The sequence below is a fragment of the Aythya marila genome (genome assembly GCF_965140915.1).
Source record: "Aythya marila genome assembly, chromosome: 4".
NCBI classification, from domain to species: Eukaryota; Metazoa; Chordata; class Aves; order Anseriformes; family Anatidae; genus Aythya; species Aythya marila.
Genome location: NC_139045.1, coordinates 74,704,396 through 74,731,166, shown reverse-complemented (window position 1 = coordinate 74,731,166; position 26,771 = coordinate 74,704,396). Strand labels below are relative to the sequence as shown.

The following is a 26,771-nucleotide window of genomic DNA, read 5'->3' as shown; positions in this document are numbered from 1 at the left end:
AAAATCCTGTACTTGCTTTTGCCTAGGTATGCCAAAATTTTGTCAAGCTCCAGAGGAAGCCTGAAGTGTTTTTACGGGGGATTTTAAGGAGGATACACAATTTTTACTTGGTATCCTAGTTGCTGTTAAATCTCCTAAATTGACTGCATAACTGTCATCATCCCAAAACGCCACTCCCGGTTGGGATCCCATTCCACATCCACAGTAATCAGTATGACTCCATCGAGGTGTCAAACACTCTGGAGACACACAGACACAATATAACGAAGGGCTAATAACAGAGAAGCAGAACTACCCTTTTTGAATACAAGGCTAGATATAATTTACAAGCTAGCCTAGAAACATACAGTAAATAGTTGAATGCTGTCATAAGCAGGTTAACCAAAAACTCACTGACTATTAGGAACCTGACATTTTTCTTTTCCAAAATTAGCACCCCTTATCAGCATTTTCCCACATCTCAAATGTGAGTCAAAGTTTTTTATTATTGCTGTTTCCCCTTGGAAATGGAGCACAGGGGAAAGCACAGCACGTCAGGTAGCATTTTCTAAAAATAATTCACAGGTCTGTGTTGTTCTTAAAGTATGTTATCCAGGCTTATACTCACGCTAAAACCTTCTGAGAGTCAGAATGATTGAAGACATAGCCTCCAACAATCCACATTTTATTGTCGTGGATTACGGCTTTGTGAGATGCTCTAGGAAGTTTTGGAAGAGAATATTCCTCCCGGGTCCAAAACGACTGGTTTGCGGGAACAGGAATTGAACAGCCAGGACCTGGGAAAAACAGTTTTAGAAGTTAAACCTTCTGGCAAAAGTCTGCATTTCAACTAGAAGTCAGTATCCTGCACCACAGGTGATGAAGATTGTGCACGGCCAAGTAGTCGATGGAAGCTTTGCTCGCCATTTCCTTGCCCACGGTAGCCATCAGGGATGGACCTGGTGTGCAAGGACCTCACGGGACAGACCTCCCAACCATAACCACATCCTTCAAGCCCAAAAAAAGGTTTCAGACAAAAAAAAAAAATAAAGCAGTTCCAGACCAGATGAACCCATGTTCCAGTAAAGCAGACAAGCCTCTCTGCTCTCTACCCCTCTGATGAGAGAGGTGTTGTGCAGACCCTTTCCCACTCTACACTACAAAGGCTTCTTCCAGCATTATTCTTCCTGCCCCAGGCTCTCACTCAGAAGCCCCAGGACAACCTGCAGAAGCTTCAGGAGAGTTGCTCAGCAGCACGCTGTAGAAAAACAAAGCTCATACAGTGCTGCTTGCTATCTTTCTCTTTTTGTTCCCAATGCTGCTTTTGTAAACTGTTCGTTTCATGTTTTATCCATATTTTTCTGCTCTTAAACTAACTTTGCTGCCAGGCTTTCCTTCACAGCTCCCCATGGAGCTCCTGCCCATCAGGTGGCAGTAGGAGCTACAGGAAAGGGGCAGCCAGAAAAGCCATGCAAGGCAGAAGACCCACAAGACTTTGTCCATGTTTCAGATCCCCATCAACCAAAAAAAACCAGCACAGGCCCACCACATAATAGCTAGCCTGGATCTTCCAGCTCCCTGAGGATGAACGAAGTCTCACTGGGCTGTGTTGTGGCTCCTGCAGCAGAGCAGAAGCAGCAAACCACATGGCCTCAGTGAAGTACGGAGCTGGATGGAAGCTCTCCCTTCTCAGTGACACCCATCCACACACACGGTGCTGCTACAGGACACGTTGAAGAGGCTCAGGCCTTGGGAAGGGAAGAGGTTTATCAGGACAGCCTTTACGTAATCATAGAAACAAATCACTGCGTAGCAGAGCTACAATCTTGACTGCAAGAGGCACCACCTGCTTGGTCTTGTTGAGCACCAGCAATAATCTCCTGTTCAGGGAAGCAGTCTGGAACATGGCCTTGAAAAACTCCCAGTTTCTAAGGTTAGCAAACATTTATAGATGTAAAAAACTTCAGAACAGGAAAGAGGAGGAGAGCAGCTTGCACCTCATTCTGTTGTGGTCTGTTTTGGGGCTTTTATTTGTTGTTGTTGGTCTCCATTGTTTGGCTCTTTGTTTTGCCTACATACTAACCTGATACTTAAGTGAAAGATGAGGAGAAAGAACAGCAGGGTAGGAATCCAGCAAATATAAATCCACCTTTCCTGTGGATTCATGCACAACCAGACTCCAGAAAAGCATCACGAGGCTCTGCCCCACACAAGGGGATGTGGCCTTCCAGCTGATTACAAGTATATTACCCTGAGGTACGTTACCTGTGGCTACTTTTGTCTGAGAAGCAGGCATGTTAACCTCAGCACTGGGTGCCTCCTCTCTAGGACACTCGTTTTGCCAACCTGGGTTCTTTCTTCAGTGCATAACACGCTCTGTGTTTTTGCAGCGTGGCTGAGCAGTGGCAGAAGTTGCTGTCAGTGCTGTCACTGGTGGTATTTCACAGGAGACTATTTCTACTGCATCAGTCTATCTTTGCAAAGAAAATACGTATGTTTGGTCCAAACTGCTGCTAAGACTGATGTGGCTGACACCTGGACCTGAGAATAAAGCACTGTATGCATTCAAACGGGTTAACTACTGCCATCATATCACGCTCAACTTAGCTTTAGGTACAAAGGAGCAAGGTTTGAAGGTTGTGTGTTATTGGTTTTTTGTTTTAGTTTTTATCTGATGCTGGCACACAACAGATTGGTGCTGCTTTGTACAGTAGCACAGTTGCTTTAATAAAAATTTGTTCCCAGTGATATGAAAACTGGATGATACCTGTTGATATGAAAAGCTGGATGGAAGTTTAACTCTGTTCCTAGTTAAAGTACTAATACTTGTCGGGCAAAATGGTCTCAAATGCCTCCAAGAACCACCTACAGAAAAGGCATCCTTTTAACAAGAGCTTCTCCTTATTAATCAAGAGACTTACCTTGCCAGCCTGCGGAGCACAAACACGTCTTAGTATCATTGAAGTCACAGTACCCTCTCTCAGGTGCCCCACAATCATCTGCGCAGTAGGGAATATCACAGGCTTCTCCTTTCCAGTACTTGGCACATTCACATTCAAGAGCATTGCTGCTGTTATTCAGCTTGCACTCTCCTCGGCCGGAGCAATTATTGGGACACATATTGAAACTGCAAACATCAGAAAAAGAAGGTTCGTCAGTAATGAAACAGGCTCCCAAGCTGCATCTCTTATTAAGGAACACAAGAGTGATGCTGAAGAGAAGTTAATACAGCAGTTCAGCTGTTTCTTAGTATACCAACCAACACGAACAGCTCATCTAGAATCTGACGTGATGAACCTGCATGCATTAGTTCTGTACCTGTCATCTACAGAGCGCCCTCACTTCATGAGTTAAACACGCAACAGCTCTGAAAAATTATCAATAAAAGTTTTAGCCATTTATAATGCAAATGAATTGTCTCAAAATCGCCAATATTAAGTGAAAAATGTAATCAGCACACAAGGCTCTTGTGATGTCTGTGCAATTTACACTTAAACTACTCACAACTGCATGCTATTTTGGGATCTGCTCGCCAAACAAGCACTTGAGATGAATCCCAAACCAAGGATAAGTCTCTTTTGAATCATTTCTGATTTTATAAGATTTGCAACATGAGGCAAGACTAGATGCATCCTTGTTGAAGGTCTAAATTCTGAGACCTTATTCTTTTCCACTCTTTTTTTTTCTCTCCAGTCTATTAACCAGAATAATTCAAAGGCTGAGATTACGAGCCAATATTCTCACTGTCATGCAACAGGTGGAGTCACTGGCTCCAAGACCACGATTCCACAGGTATTTCTCAAGTAGCTATCTCCAGTAGGAACTATATAAAGACTGATAAACTGGAAAAAAAATAATAATATAAGGACATCTTTTTATCTCCTCTCCTCAAAAAAATGAGGAGGAAAACTATTGACCAGAACACGCAGAAGAAAAAGAAACACACAGAACTGTACTTGAAGATTGCTTGAAATGATCAAAAAAGAGATGAGTTAAAGGAAAGACATGAGTTAAAGTGACATTAAAAAGTAACAGAGGAACTTTTAAGGGCAGCTTATTCTTGAATTTCTCAACTGTGTCACAACAGTGCAATACTGACAGCTGGCTGTAGATGGTGTCATGGTTTATGATATCAACCATCCTTTCAAAATGCCACTGCTTCAGCTGCTGTGTTTCCAGCAACTTTGCAGAAGCTCCTCATCTTCTGGATGCCCCACATTATTCAAACAATCGACTGTGTAATTTAAGGGATTAAAAAGGAGAAAAGCATCAAGACTGCTTTCAAAACTAAGCACATCATTCTAATGAAACCTTTAAATTTTGCAAGAAGTCAATTGTGATCAAGGACTTTGCAGCCAATTTTCCTGAAGACAGGGGTGAAACTTCTTCCAGTTTCACCCAATTAAAATCTCCTACTGCAGCACATAACTAATTTGTATCTGTATGAGCTTAAAATTCAAAGCCCACAATTCCCCCCAGAATCACGAATTTCCATCTTTGCCAGTATTTCCTCACTGAGATCATTTACTCAATAACTTAAGCTTTTTAAAAGCAGTCAATTTACACTAAAATTAATTATATAAATACATGGACAAAATATATGTCTGTGAACAGAAAACACTCACCTGTAATACTTCAAATACGAAACAAAAAACCACACCACCACTACTCCAGAATAAGAAGCCAGACTAAGCAATTCAATCCAAGGACTGAATAAATAGGAACATCCCAAAGAAAATTGCTTGAGGATCCTCAACAGATACAGTCCAGTGTCCCAAGTGAAACACGTACAATTATGCAAAAGCTTTTTTGTGCAGAAGTATCTCTGCAGAATGTACAAAGGCACACAATCTGTCAGTTCTGACTCAGTAAGATCACATAAATCTGATAACATCAAATAAATAATGTGATGTCTTTTTGAGCAAGCATTTGCTCATTCTTACAATTGACAACTGAAGTTAATGTTGAGCACATTATCATCATTAGCCACTCTAAGAGTCCAGTAGACGATCTAAATTCAAGTATCTACTCATAATTACACACTTCAATGGCAATTGCTTATTTCAAGACAAGACTGAGGAAGGAGGAAACCTTTTACTCAACCTGTACCGTTTATGTAATCTCCAAAATCACTCTGGAGTGGTACTACTTACTTATACGTGATGTTAAAGCCAGTCAAATTATAGGCAGCATCACTGAAGAAATGCAGAAGAGCATATCCAGAAGTAGCTACAACTTCAGGTACGGTTTCATTGCTATCTTTCTCAGGAACAATAAGACCGCTGAAAAAGGAAAAAAAAAATTGGAAATTAAATAAAAGGGAGCAAGGCAACAATAGTAAACACAGTATGCACATAAAATAATTGAAAGTGAAGGTATTTATTTGCATTTATTTGAAGTATAATGGATTTGCGTATATTAACCCTCATTTTTGCAGAGCAGCGTTATCAGACTGGTTTTCTTCAGCAGAACTTCTCAAATATTCAGAAGAAAAATGTCTCACCATTGTGAGTATTCACACTCAAAACTGCCACAAACTCGCAGGCCTAAGAACTCACGAGACCCTGTCGGAAAGATAAAACCACATCCCACAGGGACCAGTTTATGAAGCCCCCCTACACGTGATCTGCAAAACAGTGGCTAAGGAGTCCTGACAAACCTTGGGACACTGAAAACAGCATTACCACTGCCCTTGGTGTGTGCGATTTTGGTCCAAAAGAAGAAATGATTGAAGAAAGGAACGCAAATAGAAAACCTTGAAGTAACCAGCTTGGCTCTTCTGAAAGGTAAATGTACATTAAATGCTCTTAGCCTGAGTAACCCTAAAGCTGTCTGGAATCACACTTCTCCTATTCTTACAAAAAACTAATTCCCTTTGTATTATTCTCCCACAATTTAAACAGGTCCCTTTCCCGAAACAAGGTGACATGCTTCAAGACAGAAATTAACGTGTCACAAAAGCATAAAAGCTGCTGTAGCAGGCAAAATTACAGGTGTGTCTAACCCAGTATCTTTCTCTGACCGTGAGGAAGGATGAAAATGCTTGGGAAAGACTGTAACAAATGAAGCAAGTACAGAGCATCCTAGCCACATAGTTATCCAGCTTCCAGAAAGCCACAGCTCAGGGACTTTCTGACCCGGAGAATGCACCCACGCCAGCACATTTAAATAAACCATTCATCTGTGCTTGGAATTGCTTTCTCAACCATTTATACCCTTTTCACCTGGAACATCTGCAGCAGGGAGGTCAACAATTCAGCTCTGCAATGGGAGAGAGAGAGAGGACTTCCTATGCTCGCTTTACATCTGCTGCCTGATTGCCCACCAGCACCCCTTGGGCTCTTCCACTATGAAAAAAAATAAAATCACCCTTTCCTCACCATCTTCTTGCCACCCACTATTTTTAAAAGCTCTGTCCGACCCGTCACATCCACGTTTGTTGGCTTTTCTAACCCAAAGGGCTGTCACTCTCCTTATTCCCACCTCATTCATTGCTTCCCACCGCCCATCGCCTCCACCTGCCTGCCAGGCTGTGCTGCTCCTCCAGCTTCTTACGGGGTAGTGGGCAAAGGTGAGGACAGGGGACAAGGCTATTTACCTCGGGTAAATAATACCAAGTGACAGGACACAAGGAAATGTCTCGAATTTTACCAGGAAGGTTTAGATGGAATAGCAGGAAGAATTCCTTCACGGAGAAAATGATTAAGAGCTGCCCAGGGATGCAGTGGGGTCTCCATCCCCGGAGGCATTCAAGAGATGTGTGGACGTGGCACTGAGGGACGTGGATCAGTGATGGGACTCCAAATGTCAGGCTGATGGTTGGCCTGGCAGGATCTTGAAGCTCCTTTCCAGCCTAGAGGATTCTGTGATTCTACTCGAGAATGGGCACGGCACAGATTGATGCAACGGTTTGCCAAAATACTTGAATAAACTGAAAAGGGGAATGAACGTCTCTTGAAAAAAAATGAACTACAAGCTATTTGCCTATTGCACAAGACGGTCAGTATCTGAAAGGGAATGTTTACTCTGCTTTTGATAGAAGCCTGACAACAACAAAACAAAGCCAGTTCCTCCCTCAGACAAAAGCCATGAGAACAGCCCCGAACCTGAAGTCTATTGAATGCCTTTAAGCCTTTATCTAAGCAAAGCGCATTGACTACCACCACCTATTAATAGCCAGCTCTTATTTTTCTGACACAGAACCCTCTTCCCCAGCAGCCTGAGTCCTGTTTCGAACAAAAGGCCAAGCTGATGCCTTAAAAGTAGAGCCCAAAAGGCTGGGCACAGCCCGGCAGGCCAGGTTGCAGGCAGGCAGCACACATGGCAGCAGGGAAAAGCAGAATTTTTCTCATTAAAAGCTCTTCTTTATCCTCTTTTTGGCCATGTTCAGAACAGAGAGCTTCCTAGGATGGGGTAAATGCATCTCTATGCCTATGGAAGATGCTCAGAGCTACGGGCAGCAACCCACACACATCACCCGTAAAGCACTATTTGCGGCCACAATTTTTCTGTCCCCATGATATGATACAATGATAGAGAGAGAATAACAGACACCCCGTGATCTTTATCAGCTTTTATTATAAACAGGAGGTGCTTGCACCACGAACAACAGATGAACATTACCTATGAAAGGGTAAATGTACAAGTTGTCCAACAGCCCTTCAGCCACGACTCAGAGGCTGCTGACAATAAGGCATGCTTCATTTCACCAACATGCCATAAAAACACAGGAACCTCACCTCGTGTTTTGGCTAACCAGCTCCAGCACACTTGCAGATATGTAGCTCAATAAATATTTCCGTGTGCGAAGGCCAATTATTTTTTCCCTTTCAGATCCCAAGGATACGGGATTAAAAGGCAAAACACACTGCCTTTTTTTTCTCCGTGCGTAAGAGGTGCCTGTTTTGTTCTGAAATTTGAGACTTCTGATCTGAAGATCATCTCTCCCCAAAGACCACCTCCCGAAACATCAAAGAACAAAAAGCCTAATAAACTTCTCTTTGCTGTTTGGTTCATATATAGCTTTCCTTTGTAATGCAAACCGTCGGACAGTACGCCTCCACCGCAGGAAAACAGACATCTGAGTGTAAGTCAGGGTAAGGCAAACTACAGCTCGGGGACCAAAGGAGAAAATTCCTTTGTTCTGTTTTATTCTTCTTTGGTCTTATTCTTGCAGCATGTATCAATGATATTACTGGGCAATTCGGCTGGACGGCCTGCAGCAGGGAGAAAAACGGCAGCAAACACAAGCCAAAGGACAGAACGGACAGCAGTGATGAAAAGAGACAAAATCCCCCCAAATAACCGTCCCTGATAAAATGACCAACACAGGAGTGGTGTTCGTTTTCTCTTAGAAATCTCTGTTTTGGGATTTGCTTGGGCAGAAGGCAGGTACCTCCGCAGAGTTAGCTCTCCCTCTTCCTTACCGTATTTTTCTGCTTTCCTGAGGACAAACAACGTGAGGGACCTTCCCTGGGTGCCAGTGACATTTACCAAGACACAGACGTGGCCAGGCTTGGATAAGAAAAGCAATTTTAGCGTCACAGGAAGTTTTATAGAAGCTATTGAGTAGTGGAGAAAGATTCCTAACAAACACAATGACTTGTGCGACTCCTGTGTAAACACCCTAAGGGATGATATCCCACCTGTACAAGTTTTAAAAGTCCTAATGAAATTTAAGTGCTAGATTAAAGTAATTTCGTTCAGAGAAAGCAGTGAACAGAACAGAACATAACAATAACCATCAGGTACTCGAACACAAAGGTCAAACTTCAAAAAGTGTGCATAAATCAGTGCGCACAGCATCATTTTAAAGAAACCAGCGCACAGAATATTGGCATTATCTGCCACAGAAAGTCCTCCAGGCAGACTCTGAATGATAATGGATTACAGACTACTCCCTCTAAACGACAATCCAGAATCTCTCAGACTCGGCCAAGATTAGCCTATTGCACAATGCACCATCCCTCTCTCGTTTTAAAAGCTTTCCAACCATTTCACAACCACCACTACTCCAAAGCAAACAAATACTCCTACTCAGCTAAATTGCCCAATGACCCGGCTTCTGAGAAGTTGAAAGGCAAGCCCATTTTGCCCTGAAATACTCCTATTTCGTGCACTGGACTTGTAGAGCCAGCGGCAGTCAAAACAACCGCTAGGACACTCAACTTCACTATCACCTGCACTGCGCCTTGCTCTCTTCCCACTGCACCATGTAGCAATGGGAATTAGTTAAAAAAAACGACATCTCCTCTATTACTTTTCCATCATTTGCTACGCAAGCATCACAAGGAGCGCGTGTTCATCCTTTTCTCTTGAGACACAACCTGCCAGCACAGCAGAGATGAAAAGTGTACGGAGCTCTGCGGCTGCCTCGACAGAAACCAGTCGAAAAGATGGAGCTGTGAAAGGAGAGGGGGGAAATGCAGAATCCACATCACACAGAAGCAAAAGGATAAAGGTGACACCAAAACATTGGTGATATATTGGCTTTCCCATCTACTGACATGCAGTGCAAAATCATTCTTTTTCTCTTCAGTGTTGAGTACTGGGAGTCAACTGGGTGCAAGTGTGCAAAACCACACCTGATTACAAAACGCTCCGTGCATGTCAGCCACGCTCACAAGAGCAAAAACAACAATAAACAACCCCAAAATAGAAGTTACAAAAGATGAAAAACAAATCAATGCCAAAAAGAAAAGCGGGGGAGGGATAAGAAAGCATCTCAGATTTCTTGTCGTAAAGGAAAAGCTAACATTCTTGTGCAACAAGATGACTCCCAAAAGCAGACTTTTTTTTTAGGAAACGAAGCAATTGCAGTAATACTTAGAAAAAATCTGATTACTGAGATCTGGCAACACCGTATTTTTTTTTTCTTGAAACCATCTTCTCCTGTTGCAATATGCAAAAACGCAGAAGCTGCAGCAGCAGCACAGGGCATGCCCTGCTCACAGGGCCCACCAGAGCCTTAGGGCTTGTCCTAAGAAATTCAATTCTTATGTGTTGCATTTCGTCTCCGAAACAGCAGAATAAGTTGTAAACGTATTAAAGTTTGTCTCAGGAGCCTGTCAATAAGTTTTAGCGATGACGCCACGTGGTGAGTGTGACTGTAAAAGCCAAATTTCAAAAGAACATGAGCTGAAAAGCCTCAAAAGCAAAAACATTTTTTTTTGCCATAATAATGATGTAGTTTTAAAGTTTAAAAAAATGATTTTAATATCTAACCATCATCTTTCTCTCCAGGATATTCACCAAGGTGCTAATGCTTTTCCCTTTAAAAATAAAAATCAAAGAAGTCTGTTATCATTTAATACCTGTGAAGCTCAGTACAGCATATTTGAATTAATGGAGGGAAAAAAAAAAAAAAACACAATATCTATCACAGTTTAAGAGAAAAGAAAGAAGAAACAGAGGATGAGGAAACTTTCTGTTCTAAACTCCTCACATATCTCAGTTTAACTTACTGGATTTATCTTCTCAAAACCTTGAAAGAGAAACTCTTTGTCCACCTTGTCAAACTGATTTGATGTTTTCTGAGGGGCTTACAGGTTTAGTGAACAGAAGCAGTTCTGATACAGCGCATTTACATTTCTCTAAGAAATCTGACTTCCCACCACAAAGATATTTTGATTGATTAATTCTCACACGTTCAAAGCATCAGCTGGCTCACTGGCAAGCTCGCGGAGTCGATGTAAACAGGAGAACATCATTTGGAGGTAAATTTCTAGCCAAATCCCAAATACCTTTCCTCTTCAACTTGTATCAGGTTTTTTTCAGTCAATACCCTGAAAGGTGTTGTGGATCCAAAGAAGGCAAGTAGAGCAGAATACTAAATACTTGGAGGTATTGCTAAATGGTGAAGGGAAGGGATCGTCCTGCTCTGCTCCGCACTGGTGTGGCCTCACCTCGAGCAGTGTGTGCAGTTTGGGCACCACAATATAAGAAGGACACGAAGCTGTTAGAGAGCATCCAAACGAGGGCCACAAAGATGATGAAGGGTCTGGAGAGGAAGATGTGTGAGGAGCAGCTGAGGTCACTTGTTTTGTTCAGCCTGGAGGAGATTTTGAAGCTCAGAGATCAACAAAATGCCAGCATTAAGCAGTCCCTTTGTCACACCAAGCATTGACACCCACACTCTGCCTATCCACACAGCCCACAAGCACTGCTTCTTCCTAAGTTGGTTAGGCCTCTGGATACTCCCTAACACAAATAATACTGACTCAAAGTGTTTTGCACCTTTCTCAGCATCAATAATCCTCATTCACAACCCCCCTGCCGTGATGAGGTGATCATTAGCTCTAATCAATGGAACCAAGCTGACCGCAAGGTGTAAGCAGGGCTTGCAGCTTAGTTCAGGAAGGGCACTGAGGATAAAGCAGAAGAAAAGCACGAGTATTTACATGTGCCTGTGCCAAAGAAATCGGGGTTTGAGGGAATAAAAGGAAAACACACTGCAAATAGGAACGGGAGAAAGAGGGAGGGCAGAGGAGATACGACGTGCCTGCACAGGGAAGGACACGAGGTTCAGAACAAGAAGTTTCTGTCTAACTTGGTGAGGAAAGTGGAGCCAAGAGCTCTCATGAGACCACACTGATTCCAGTTGGAGGCTCCCAGTAGGAAACACAAACTGGAGCAAGTCCAGCTGATGGCCAGGGGCCGAGCACACGACCTGTGAGGAGTGGCAGGAGGGGAGAGGTTTGCTTGGCCTAAGGCCAGGAGGCTGAAGATGGGGTGAAGCCACCTAAGGGGAGATGAGCAGAGGAGGCAGCACCAGACGAGGTTCACAGCAAAAGGACATGAGGCAACAGAGAAGTTGACAGGAAATTCTGATTAGATATTAGGAAAAAATTATTTTTTCCCATGAGGGTAAGCACTGGAGCACTGGCCCGGAGAAGGGACATCTGTCCCTAAGAGCTGCCCACAACTTCACTGGACAAGAACTGGAGGAAGGGCCCGATCCAGCTCCCAAGCCAGCCTTGCTTTGGGTTAGGGACCAGATCAGAGACTTCCAAGGGGCCCCTCCAACCCAAATCATCCCATGTTCTGCACCCAGTCCCATATCCGGGCTAAGTGCCACATTCACAGGAATTAGCCAGAGGAAGATGAGCTCTTCCCATTTTCCTGAGGGCTTTCAAGCCAGCTCAGCAAACAACCATGGGGTGGCCGCTGCCACCACGACCCGCCATGTGGTGCCGAGCGGCCTGCGAGGGGCTTTGGAGCCACCTCACGAAGCACGGAGCCACAGCCTTACAAAATAATATCATTTTTTGAGGAGGAAAAACACCCTGCGATGACCAGCACGAACTGAAGACGTGCCCAAGAACAGCTCCAGTAAATGTTTAACACGGAGTTAAAAACGACGACGTAGTTTACAGGCGATGAGTGTATTTTATCCGCTTCGGATCTCTTTGCGCTGCGCAGATGAGCACACTGGATTTTTATTACCTCCGCGTTCCTTCGCTGCATTTTTGAAGTAACATAGTTATACAGTCTCATGTTGCCTATGAACACAAATATAAACGAGCAAAAATATTTTTAACTCTGCTCAATAAAAGAAAAAATGAATGTATAGGACTGGATCTCCCTGGGACACAGAGTACAAGGAGTTTAGCGAACATTTTATGCAGATTCTCAGACTATGTAAACGTTTGCATTAGACAAATTACTTTTTTTTTCCGGTTAAAACTGATAAAATTAATTTAAATTTTTCTGTAGTCTGATGCTGAGGATCTCCAGGGTAAATAGCATATTTTAACAAAGATATGTAAAAATCGGAAGGTCAGGAAAACAAGAGAAGAGCAGTGAAGGAAGTGAGGGCTCAAGCTACTGCTGTACAAAGCCAGGGAGGTAAAAAGGCTCTGGAGAAGCCACAGAGGAATTTACAGTGTTTATCAACAAACTCGGAAAGTTTACAGTGCCCAAAGGTACAAAGCTCAATCTTGCAAATCCTCCGGCATGGTGCAAAATATAGTGACGAGAGAAATATGGCTCTGGTTAATATTAAAATTTAACATCAGACAAGAAAGTGATAAAATATGAACATTTCTCTCAAGAAACTCCAGTGCATTTATTTTTGGATCAAATGAAGGTATTTTTCAACAGATGCCTTTTTCGCACTTCATCAAAATTAGAAGCATCTGCTATTTCTTGATCTTGGTTTACTGAACAACACAGCACAGTACTAATGAAGATGAAACTCAAATGTCATCTAAAGAAGCAATTAAAAAAATAATTGATTTTTTTTCCTACCTCAAAAATGTTATTGTATTAAGCTCACGTTTGCTTGTCCTCAGGCACAGACTTCCTAGTGATTTACAGATGATTTTAAAGTCTGAACCATTATTGTTAATGCTATGAACTATTTATAACCTCAATTCAAAAAGCCTCTTAATTTTTGAAAAATATACAAGAAACTGCAGGCACAAATCATGATCATTTCACCTTTTCAACGGAGTATTAAAAATTACCTCGATTAGAGAAAAACGACAATGAGTCAAGATGACATCTTTCCCCTTTATGCATATCAATTCAGCCCATGATACAAGAAAAGTACTTCCAGGTTTTTGAGAAGAGAGACGGTTTCCTCTTCTTCAAATGGGGTTAGACTATCATAACAATTCATTTTGACATTAGAGATTGGGGGTTTAGAGAACACATTCTTTCACTACAAAACCATTTCAAATCTGTATGTTCACTTTAAGACCAGCAAAAGAAAACAATTTATATTTTCTTGTTCCATTTTTTGCTCCTGTGCTGATCTTTTCTCATAGAGATTATGAGGACTTGAAAATAAACATGTAGCATTTTCGGAAATTCATTTCAAAAATAAAAGAAACACAGCAGAAGGTTAATTCTGGAGATAGTGGATGAGCCACTTGGAACAAAAAGAGTCCAAAGGGAACCATTAGTTTTTCCATTCACAGCTTGGAATTATTTTTCTAATTTCAGCTAAAAGAATAGAAAACATAAGGTGGTGCCTGTCGCTGAAAGACCGAAGCACATAAATGCACATGTTATATTTAGATCTCTTCGTGAAATGTCGACTGTTAACCAGCATCGACAAATTAGTCTCTCACCACAGACAGATGAGCCAAATACCAGTCATCCATCAGAAGAACAGACATTTTTACATGTTTTTACAAGGTTATCTGACCCATCACTGTTGTTTCTGAACATGCTCCAAAGGGTTTTAAAGTTTTGAATGTAGGGTATGTAAGGCTACACACAGTTCTTTACAAACTATATGGCTGTGACGTTGATTACTTAGCTCCCACAGACTACAAACTAAACCTATATCATAGTCAAGCTTGATAAATGAGGCAGTTTTCTACTTCAGAAAGAGCCTGTATACCAAATTAGCTCAAGTTCAGCAAGACGACAATAAATGTGTCTAAAATGATTTGGAAATGAAAAAAATAGTACAGTGAGCACATCACGTTACGACACTGTAGCATGTAAAAGCAAAAACAACTCCGTAATTGTTTATGCTGCTGCTGACTGCACAAAAGGACACTGTATGTGCTGTATTGGCAGTATTATATATTTAGGTTACTGGAACATGTTTATACTGCTAAAAGCCACATTCGATTCAGGCTCCACGTTAAAGAAATATTACTGCATACAGTCAGCTTCTTACCAAATGAACTTACCTAAAAGCTGCCAGTAAAGGAGCATAAATTGAGTCTCCATCATACACATACAAGTGGTCCCAACTGCACTCCGTGGCAAAGTGATTGAATCGAAGCCTGAGGATTGTGTTTGGCCTGCAAAAAAAATGATAATAAATTAAAAAAAATTAATTAGCCACTCGACGCACATGGCAAAATCCCTCCAAACTCCTTTGGTGTGAAGCTCCCCTCTACAGAAGACTAAAACTGAGTTGCTTAGTGTAAATACAGATGCATCAAACATGCCGTGGCTTTCATTTTTGGTGTGCATGCTCCCCTGGTATGAAGGAACAGCTTCTTTATGAGCAGAAAAACAACTGTGTCCTTAAATATTCCCCCACCACCAACAGCAGAAATTGAAGGGCATGCACAACCAGCCCTCTGTTCCTTACCAGTACTGAACTCCCCTAATGATAGGGCACTGCAGGGGGAAGCAAGGAAAATCCAACTGTACAACACATGTAAAGAATCACAGCCACCATCAGGGAATTAACAAGCCCTCTTTTGCTTGTTCAAGGGATTTTCTGCAGATTGACATGATTATGATGGCCTCAGACTATTTATTTGCCTGGAAACTGGCAGAAATCCTTCTTCTACTACTTTATCACCCCATTACATCTGCAGTAAGGCATGATGGTCCTACTGAAAGAAGCCCCATCTAAACTGGAGATCAGAAATATGTTACAGGGGATGCTGACTAAAGACGTTCTCAGTCTTGGTCAAGAAAATGCAGAGGAGGCTTGTCTTCTACAGGACAGGAGGCCCTGGGGCTTTAGCTTGTGCCAAAAGGGAGGTCTTGAATAATTACTTGGGCTGCTGGCATGCACCAGCCACTGCCCCTCACCCTTTACAAATGCTTGACCCGTTTCTTGGTTGTCTTCTGAAGAACCATCACAAACAACGTCAGGATCAGCTGAGAAGAAACAAGCTGGAAGTCCCAAAATGCAACTTGTCAATGCAAGAGTCAAGAAGCATCTGCTCTGCTGACTTAGTCAAGAGAAAACCATCACGAGGCCTGATCCTCCGAGACGTATCAGCAGGAAAGATGTTCTGTTCACTTGATGGGGAGATGGAAGCAGCAGTTCAGGTGCCAAAACTCAGCATTTCTTTTATTCCACAGGTAAAAGAGGCCCAAAAAGCCATAACCACATAATGAACCACAGATACCGTTAGTTTCATGGCTCACATACAAAGATTTATCTCAAGATAATCCCTCTAGATCCGCAGCAGTTATCTAATTCAGCACTCAGCTCAAGGTGAGTGAAAACACCACCAGCTTTGTGCTTGGGCCCTGAGATAAAAAGGAAGCGGATCTATAGCTGTGCTTCTTTCTCCTACCCACGGTGGTGGCTGTTGAAAGGATTGATGCAGGTGATTAGGATTTCTTCAACAGAACTGCCTTTGGGTTCAGATGAAATCGTCGTTTGCCCTAATCAAATAAATTAATAAAATGTCAGCCTGCCATAGAGTCCTTCCTTCCCACAGAAGGGGAATTCTTTAGGGAGTTATTCTGCCAAAGAATAATTTCTGGTAGGCACGCTGATCTTCTCCAGGCCTTTGGAAAAAGAGCGGCAGGTGTAAATCAAGGATAATGTCTCACTTAAAGAAAAGGTACAAAGAGCACTTCATTATTTTAAAACAGAGCAGACTATGAAATCGTAGGGGGTTTGCTTCTATTCTAATGGCCTGACAGCTGCAGAGCAGAAAGGAATCCTTAATCAATAAAAGCTTTAGACCAAGAACAAAAAGAAAGAACATCCATGCCACGGCTAACAACTCATTAACGGACAGCGCTCATTTGCGGAGCTGCAAGGCACGGGGCTACAGGCTCTGCTCCTCTGCCTTGTCTCGTGCTTCTGGGGAATAAAGGACAGCACACCCCCGGCACGAGGACACAGCACACGCACCAGCCGAGAGTCAGGTAAGGTGTGAAAAGGAAATATTTACAGGAATACGTGGCTTTTAATCTGAATATATCTAGTACCTTCAGCTGCACGCTTTGGTTGTACCTTCACGTGCTAACCTCAAAAGCCCTCTACGTACCCGTGTGCTAGCACCGAGCTGAAGGCACTTAGCAGAATTTAACAGCTTTGCAGAAGCTGTTTTCCAAGCCCTGATCTCTCTGGGAATTTCACATTTGGCAGAGAGCTTCAACTATTTTCACAAGGGCGCATATTTCAGCTGGCTTAATCAGCGTGATCACCTCCTTTCTGCTTAGCACCGTGCTCTGACAGCAGGGTACAAACAATCAGAAGCAGGAAAAGGACATCTGCTTGAATGCCTGGCTACAAAAGGAGAAGGAACAATTCCGTACACCTCTTTACAGCACCTAAGATCTCACTTCAAGCCTCACAAAGTGATGATTCTCCAAGAAGCCTCTCCAGACTTGCAAACAAAGGCTGAAGGAGCTGTCACGGTGACATTATCACGGACCCATGAGCAGCATTTCCCTTCTGATAAAAACATAAGGCAAATTATCCTCTAGCGAGGAAAAAAAAAAAAGCTACGAGGGTTAAGCTGATTATAGGAATTGCTGGGGCTGTTTTGTCTGTAACAACATCCTTTCAAAACGTTTTTAAGTCGTAATTGTGAACTGGCTGCAGTTGCATTTTTACTACCTGCAAACATGAAAGTGTTGCCACTTGCAGCACCTAACTTTGATCTTCACCACATCAAAATATCGGGCTCCTCATCCAGTTAATAGCCAGTGGTAGGCCTCCGGTTCCAGCGTTGTGGACAGCTCTCTGGAATAGCTTAGCCTTTGCCTTTGAGTATCTTGGGAGCTTAGGTATTTAAGTTACTCATCCAAAATAAATGTCTGGAGTAGACAAAGTGAATACCATTCTGCCCCCACCCACCAGGCCTCCTAAACCAAGAGAAGGCTAAAGAAAAACATACCCTGCTACTTGAATAAGGTCTAAACCTCCAGGAGGCTGAGAGACCTCAGCCTACAAGGTGTGGAATGCGAATGAAATCATTTGTGCTGTCACGTAACTTGTTCCCATCCACAAACCTCTCTACTTAAAGATTCAGGGAACGTGACTTACCACGCAGCTGTTAGCATCGAGCATCAGAACCGACCAAACCAAGTTTTAAAGACTATACAAAAGGATTTTGGAGTTCTTGCATCAGCCTAGCACTATGAAAAATGTATTTCAACAAGTCAGGTGCTCAGAACCGCTGCACCATCCATCGGATGGCAGTCACAGGAGGCACACTGAACGGGCTGCTCCAAAAACCTCTGCCAGAGGTCACTGTAAGCAATACACAATCAAATACAGGAACAGCAGGGAGATGAAGAGGTCTGAAAGACTCCTCCCATTTCAGAGGACCTCTGTAAAACGGATCGATGGTTCTCCTGGTGTTTTCACAGCCTGGAGAGGAAGTCAGCATCTCAAATGCAGCATTACAGAAACTGACTGTTCACGAACAAGTTTTAACAGTTTGCTTTTTTTCATAATGTCAAAAGTTAACATAGACTGAATCCCAATCATTTAAACGGCCCACTATAATAAGAGTTCAATTTTTTCATTCTTTACTTACACAGATGCATTTATTCTGATTTTCCACGCAGTTTCAATGAGCAGCATATTTTATACAGCAAGCCGCAAATTCAGGAGGTAGTTTGCACAAAGTCAGCAAAATAAACTTCTTTCACAAGAATAACTAACAAAAAAAGACCTCGGTGCATATAAACCTCACCAAAAGCCAAGATGTTTACTACACTCACCTTCCTTCAATGAGCCAGGTGCATTTGGTTTTGTATTTGTAGTTCCCAGGCCCATCCGTTACATACCCTGAAGGTCCGGTGAGTCTGTAAATAAAAAATGATCAACACAAGCATTAGGCTCCAATGTTTTAACACAAATAAAGGATATCCTGAATTTAGGGAGAGCCACGATTAGATTTTCACTTACTCAATAGGCATTAAAAACAAACCAACAACGCCACGTGAAAGTGTCAGGATTCTGAAGTCCCTGTACACGCTTCCTGATGCCCGTCCTTGCAGAATGAGTAAAGGGTGATGGTTTTTCTATCAGACTGATGGTATTTCAGATTAACACTCTGTTAAAGAGACCTACCACAAGGCCTAACAAACAGACACAAAAGCCCAGGGATGTAAAAGCAGAAAGTACAGTCGGACTCATTCATCCCAGTACACACAGTGAACACCAGCACTTAAAACCATTAAATGTTCAAGATGCCACTGAAAGACTGAAGGGAACCGAGCCAGTGGAGTAAGTAACTTTTATTTACATCTGCAAAATGTCACAGCACAACTCCTGGGCAACTGCATTCATCTGTACTGCTCACAGCCACTCCAAACAGGCAGCCACAAACCCACAGAAGGGCATCTGGATGAAAAGCTTCCACGTTGGAAGTGTGCTTAAGCCTTTGTTGCAGCACAAAGAAAACTGATATTCTTGCTTTTAGTCCTGCTCAAAGCACGACAGCCACGCAAACACATAGAGCAAGGCAAGCTGGAGGCAGGTCTGCTGGCTGGAGCTGTGACTTGTTTCTTCTGCGGATTTTACCCTGGGTAGGTTTTCCCCAGGGACCATGGCCAGGAGTCTGTGGCAGCAGATCTGGTACAGCGCTTGGGTTCCCAAAAATCAGGCACTGAGATTCTGCATCGTCTGTCTTCGTGCGGAGCCTGGCAGGAACACACGCGGGCTGAAGACAAATCCAAGAGCCAGAGCATTCGGATGCACCCTCCCATCTCACGTCAAAAATTCAAGATCAGTTTCAGCTGAGGTACAGCAAAAAGCATTGAAAACAAAAATTATTAGGGCAGGATGAAGTGAAACAGAAGCAGCAGCTGAAGACACCCAGGCACCACGCTGTGACAGAGCTGAGGGACGATTCCTGCCCATGGAGGTTAGAAACTCCATCACCCACCCGTGCCTGGAGCTAATCAAAGCCTCCTGGAAAACTACTATTATCCTACTTAAAACAGTTGTAGTAAAACAAAAGCAGTCTGCAAAATCAAATTCAGCAAAAAGAGAGAAGGAACCAATCCCAGGAGTTCCCCAAAACAGTATCTTGAAACCCTTTACTGGGTCTTTTTTTGGAGATCCATTAATATCATCTAATCTTTTTCAAATATCTTGACTGAGTCAAAAATGGTTTTCCAGAATCTTTTCTGTACAGCATTTAGAGTTTACACATGGTTCATTTCTGATCCAAATTTAATAAATAAAAGAACAACAAAGCACAAAACAACCAACATAGGTTTTTCAGAACCAGGTTCCTCTTCCTCCACATTAACTTCTTATAACGCTTTTCAACCTCAGAAATGTAGTTCAAGATTTTTAAGGACTGTTTCTGAGGTTCTGCAGATTTACATCTAGGCAAGTGAAGGAAAAGAAAACAGTTTTCAGGAGCACTTTTCATGGTGATGTGCACACAGACAAATTTACACACATACACACACATTTTTAAAGGTTCAGCATCTTTGAAAATTCAAGAGTCTTATCTACTGATATAGAATTTGCACAACTAGATGCAAATTCCTAAGTGTAGAAACTAATAACTGGTCCTTTTGTCTAACAACAACAACAAAAAATCATCTTTTTGGAAATAACATCTCCGGAAAAGCTAGGAATCAAATTATACCAGTACTTCAATGCTGACAGCACTTCGCATGCCACCAAGAGCAAACAGACTTTGGGAACCTGAGCAAGTCTTGCAAGCTAAAAACAATCTTATGCAATCTGCCAAGCTCTCAGAAAGCCTCTGCTCAGAAAACTCTTTGAACAATTTTCTCTGGAAACAATTACTAAATCCTTCACTGCCGAAACACTATCAAGAGCGATGCAAAAAAAAAAAGAAAGAAAAAATCCCTTAAATCCCGGCCGTGTCAGATCTCGGGGAAAAACCTGAGAATTTCAACACTGACACAACTTACGGTCATATTTCAGCAAAGCGAAACCAAAACCCAAAGTTTAGTTTATAAAAAAATAACCAGTCGTATTTCATAGAATCATAGAAATAGGATCAGAGAGGCTGGAAAATCCCTCCGAGATCATCTGGTCCAACCGTCCCCCTGCCACCACTGTCACCACTGAACCACGTCCCCAAGCACCACGTCCAACCTTGCCTTGAACACCCCCAGGGATGGTGACGCCACCACCTCCCTGGGCACCCCGTTGGTTTTCCCTGATATGCTGTTAATTAAACGCTTATCTGTAAGTTACTCAGACTCCTTATTAAGCTTTAAAAACTGCTGCCATTACAGACAAATAAAGGATATTTAAAAAAATAAATAGTCCAAGCTTCTGAAAGCTTCGTGCTCAGTACCTGTGGGCACTGGTACCCAGGGCACTTCCTAGACAATGCTTTTTGTTTGTTTGTTTGTTTGTTTCTACAAGAAAAGGCTCAGGAAGGGAATACGTAAGGAATTTGAGGAGGAAAAACTCCCCAGGAGCAAAGAACTTGAAACAAGAAAAATCCTCACCCCAGGTAATGTACAACCAGGGGACAGTCTTTTCCCTACTAAACTCTAGAAATGTGAAGTCCCGAGGATATTGTGCTGTGTTCTCCCAGTGCTCAACTCTTTAACTTTATTGTGCAGATTTCTAATTTTATCACCCAAATGCATAATCAACGCCACAAAGTTTGGAAAGGTGTCAGCTCCCGTTTTATCTCACTAATTAATTCCATGCCCTCGATGGGCTCTCCCTACACATACCTGTGCTACTCAGGGGTTACGTCCACACAGCTGCCCCCTCTGAACACAAAAAAGGGAGGTCCTTGGGGCGTTGGGTGATGCACATGCAGGTGAAAGCCATAAACACAGCACAAACAGCACCTTAGCACCTACAAACTACAATATTGCCTTGAAAACCACCTGGTGGAAAAGCTAGTTCAAGTTTCTGGTCACAAAACTCAGACTTGAACACATCTCTTTCTGCTCGTGTGCACACAGACGCGGCTCAAGGCTTGCTCCAAACACTGCTAGGCACCAACAGCGCGACTTACAACCCATGGAAATTTCTCACTGATTTTCACCCAGGCATAGCAGATAAACCCCAGTGGTTTTAATGACGTGAGGAACACGAGAAGCGTGTATATCTTAAATACCAATTAGCATACACTGACAAAGCTCCTTCTGAGAACATGAACTGCACAAGCAGGCAGCCTCCAAGCTGTTATCTAATTATCATCTAACAAACCAAAGCTATCATCCAAGTACAAACCACAGACACAAAACAGCTCAGACCTTTGGAGTAAATCATCTTGAGGCACTTACTTCCGAAACACCACAACACCAAAGGTACACTGAATATTGAATATATTCAGAGTAGTACAGAAGAGGAGCTGCAACTCGCCTTTCCTTCACCACTCACCAGAACAGGCGAGGGGGCTGCTTGGGCTTGTAGGGCACATTCATCTTTTACCTTAATCTTCAACCTCTGATGGATCAGCAAAGGATCTCAGAACAGTTTGTGTTGCTTTCAGTGGGACTGCAGAGATGCTTGCATGGCCACAGCCAGCACTTCAGGATGCTCACTAGACTTTTGGCACAGCCTTGCTGTTAAAAAAAAAAAAACACAGGAAACACCCAAGCCCGCAATGGCTCGCCCTAATTTTGAAGTTGCTAAAACTAGAGACTGATGCAAACGAGGAGTTTTCCTCCTCTCTCCCTTTTCTTTCCCAAGTGCCTCAAGAAAGCCCCAATTAAAAGCCATTGTTTCGGGTAAATCTGAAGTTGCATCCAATAAAGAAAGGGCTGTTACGGCCTATTACCAGAACAATGGCATTCTCTCCTAAATTGATTACCGACTTAGCTTTGTTAATTTCTCAGAATAAAATTAAAAAAATAATAATAAAAAGCACAGATTTTAAGGGTTATATCCTTCTATGATTTGCTATAAAGAAATGCCCTAATTTATAGGCATGGAATAGCTGCATACAGAATGATGGAAACAGACACACAGATTTTGTTTTATCTGTTTCATGAATTTCTAGCACAACATCCGCTCTCTGCCAGCTAGGTGCCACAGCTCGAATGAAATAATTCCTACGTGCCAGCTCTTATGCAGGACACTACTACAAAATTAATTTTGATAAGGATTTATAAACACTCCACAGGGAGGATTTATAAACCCTCCACCGCTTGCTACGACCACAGCTGATCTGAACACTCAATTTTTGGAAACCAAGAGCTCAGCATTGCCACAACAACATTATTTATTGCCACACCGTGTGCCACAGAGAGGCACACAACCATGAAATGCCTAGAAAATCTGGTGGCTTTGCAAGCAAAAAGCATTTTTAACCAATTTCATAGCAACTAATCGCTGTTCCAGCGCTTGCAAAACCATCCCCAGCATTGCCTCGATCAGGGTTTTCCTCCCAGAATTGGGTATTTCAAGGGTGCTCCGGGCTTCCCTGCCAATCTCACCGTGGCAAAGAGGTCAGAGAAGTCTGACAATCACTCTCCACTCAATAGCTTCTGTTTTCATCCCTCTTTCAGCTAAATTGATGCTGAAGAGCTGCCTTGCTTCGAAAAAAAATCAGCGAGTGGCACTGCTAATTTGATGTGGGAAACGTGGTTTCTTCAAAGGAGAGCTTAGCTTCGCCCTTCTCTGGGAGATATGTAAATATATGAAGAGTGATTTCCTGGCTGCCGATCAGAGATAAGGGCAGAGCCTGCAAAGCTCAGCAACGCCTGAGAGGACAGTCAGAGAAATTACAGCAGGTAAAAATGTATCCCCACAACCAGCGATGCTCCTAACCACATTTAATCCCTTTGTTTCTGGAATATCCTCCTTCATCTAACAAAATGCTGTGCTCCCAACAAGGCAGAGCCAATGCTTAGAGCCTCAGAGAGAGCAGAAGGCACAAATGCTCCAAGAACCTTAAAAATCACCAAGTCACCAAGCTGGAAACCAAATACTTTCTCTTTTTTCCTCTTCTCCAAAGGCTACGAACAGTATCGGCACTAGGGTCCTATTCCTGATGCTGTCCCAACTCCTGCTCTTCTGCTGTCACTGGAGACAAATGCCACCAAAGTCGGCTCTTTTGGGGCTAGCAGGTGCTTTGCACTTATCTCCTCTTTCTGGAAGAAGTTGCTTTCTCTCTTACCCTACAAACACTGAAGTGACAATAAGTAAACGAATTATATCCACGAAGAAACCGCACGACAAAACACCAAATTACCCAACCACAACATTCAAGGCAACAGAAACAATGAAGGAAAAGCTGATTTCCCTCCCCAATGCCAATCCCACACACATTGGAAGCACTGAAAATCACACCAGATCCCAAAGGACCTCAACATTTCTTCCATCTGACAGCCACCAGCCACAGACTGCCTCGTCATCGCACTTGAAGAACGTCATCACACATGAAGAACTGTAGCTCCACCTGATGTTCCTGCCCCCGAACTGGTCCCACAATTACATTCATATGGAAATCATCCCCAGTTTAGATTCCTATCTCCATTTCCTCCCTTTTATTCCTCTCCTTGTGTCTGGATTTCCAGCCCCTTGACCCAAGCGCCCAGGCCGCAGGTAGGCCGGAGCCTCGGGCACCTCGCCTGCTGCAAATTCTTCCTCCTATTCCAACTCACTGTGAGGGGGAACACCAAACGATGGTATTATTATTACTCTGGGACCCTCTTCTTTAAACAAGGAGTACTTTGGAGGTGCACATTTCTGTGGCTTTGCTCTACTGTCAACCCTCACAAAACGCCCATCTCTGCCTCCACGCCTCAGCCGGAACCGTTCTGAATCCATCATTCCCATCTTGGCTGCCGGTGACAGTTTCCAAAAGTGTTTCCAAAACACTTCTCCCGGTGCCTGTATTCCAGCCAGAAACAATTCCACGACAAAAAAACCCTCAGATACCTCCCCCTGAAGGCCACCTTGACCTGAGGCAGCCGCCTTGCAGATGGCGCGCCCTGTGGCAGCTGTCTGTGAGGCTCATCTACCAATTGCACTATGCTTTCCCCATCTGTTCACAAATCCATTTATTGGATCTTGGCCTCGTTCTTTGGAAGGAAGAGAATTCAGCTGCAGGCGTATGATGCTCAGAACAACTCAAGGCTCATCCCCTGCCAGTGGTCGGGCACCTCACCCCACGCTAATGGCCATAGTATTGCCAAAATCCGAACACCCTGGAAGTCCGAAGGAAGAGGAAAGCCCGTTATTGCAATTAGCACAGAGATCATCAAAAGCTAACGAAGCTCCAGAGCCAGGCAGGTCCCGTTGAGGTCTACCACTGGATGATCAAAAAAAATTAACTGCATTAAATGATCCAGCCTAATAGAGAAAATATACATCATCATCTATGCTTAAGTATGGCACAGCTAGGAAAAAATAATGGTTCCGAATATACCCAGAAGCATGGAAAAAATCAAAACTATTTTTTCCTAAATCTGTTTTCAAGTCCCAGCTTGCATTTACCAAATTTTAGTTCCAATCATCAAGTGTTTGTCTACTTTTCTACAGTGGGGCAAGGGCAAAATGTGTTACCGAAATTCATCATCCCGTAGTGCTGCACTATTTTTTAAGTTTCTACCTAGAATTTAAGAGACACCGCTAGTCCTACACAATATTTTCTGCATTTCAACTTCTCCTTGTCAATATTTTCTGCATTTATCAATAAGTTCATACCTACAAGATACCTAACTTGTGTTAGGGTAAAAAAAAAATCAGCGTAATTTTAAGAGCAATGAGTCTATACACACATTTGGTCTACAAAGAATTTAAAACCAATTTAACACGTACAAATTTTTCAAGCACTTGCTAGCTCAAAGGCTTCAGAACACAAAATATTTTACAGATGAGCTATTTTAGGCTGTTTCAGGACATGGTTTGCTCTTCTGGTTCTGCCGATCTGAACTCATTTTCCTAGCAGTTAACATCTTTTCGCTCATTATTCTGCCCTCCCTAAGTTAATTGTCATTCATACTTGGTTGCAAATAGCACCCGAGGTTTGTTGGATGATTTTTCAGCACTTTCCCAAAATTAGAAACGTTCAATTAATCAAAAACGTATCTTAAGTACACGTATAAGCATTTCGATTGCAGTATATCACACCTGTGTACATTGTAAATAAGCCATCATAATTATAATTTTTCAACCACACGCGCTCAGAAGTGATAGACACATCAATCTTCTCCCAGAGCTGAAGAGCTCTTGGCTTCAGTATGTTTTCAAGTCACCAGTCCTATACTTAAAACCCAGGAAAAAGCATTCGCTGGCGGCACGTGCAAATGAAAAGGGGCAGAGCTGCTGACTTCACCCTCCAGTCAGCTGCAAAATGAAATAAACTCGGTTTAAGGCCACCCCCGTGGAGCAGAGGACCCGCATCCTTCGGCGGTTTGCTAAGACAAGGTCAAAATCCCAAGTCTAAGGAAAATCAAGCCAAAATCCTCCTCAACCACGACACCTGAAGTCAGCTGAAGCATGCCCAAAATCCTGGCCCCCCTCCAGTGATGCTGCTTTCTAGGGCAGGTGCTGAATGCAGAAACCGGGGGTAGCATTCACAAAAAAGCTCCAGCCTCAGATCAGTCAGTTTTGCAGCAAAAAAAAAAAAAAAAAGGGAAAAGGAAAATATTGAGATAGCCTAGAAATAAATATCACAACCCGACCCACTTTCCTAATAGGGGTAGAAATAATTCCTTTTATTTCCTGCCTGACGTTTCGAAAATTTCTGAGCTACGAAGGAGCAGCATTACCTGCCGGGAAATGTTCTCAGGAAAAAAAAAAAAAAAGAAAAAAATCAATAGAAAGCAGCTTGGGGTGATGGTTCACATCCATTCGGTTCTGTCTGAAAAAAAAGGATTTTGATGCCAATCTGCAGGTGTGGTTCATTAAAGGAATAAAATAAACGTCCCAAGACCCAGATAGGGCTCTGTGAACTTACACAGTGACAATCGCTAACAAATTTTAAAGCACTTTCCTGGCTGAAACAGCACGGAGGAGGTTATGCAAAGAGCAGGAGATCGATACTGGAAGAGGAAGCCAGCGGAACACGTGTTTTGGGCTGCCTGGGTTTGTTTCCATCGATTTGCTGCTGCAACAGCTTTCAGTGACTATTCACTGGAGCTCCTGCAGCCAGCAACGTGCAGCAAGTCGCAGCTTTTGCTTCTGCTCCCGCACACCGGCATCGTTC

The 26,771-nt window shown here is 42.8% G+C and overlaps 1 protein-coding gene across 2 annotated transcripts in view; it reads right to left on the bottom strand.

Annotated features, from left to right (window-relative positions):
• ATRN (attractin) overlaps nt 1–26,771 on the bottom strand; it is a 145,043-nt gene that overhangs the window by 96,592 nt on the left and 21,680 nt on the right. For both annotated transcript variants that reach the window (XM_082760179.1, XM_082760180.1), the window contains exons 2-6: nt 18,376–18,459; nt 14,628–14,741; nt 5,133–5,261; nt 2,901–3,106; nt 608–776 (exon numbers count right to left, since the gene is read on the bottom strand). In XM_082760179.1, the coding sequence (XP_082616305.1) occupies nt 608–776; nt 2,901–3,106; nt 5,133–5,261; nt 14,628–14,741; nt 18,376–18,459 (702 nt within the window). The remainder of the gene's footprint in view (nt 1–607; nt 777–2,900; nt 3,107–5,132; nt 5,262–14,627; nt 14,742–18,375; nt 18,460–26,771) is intronic.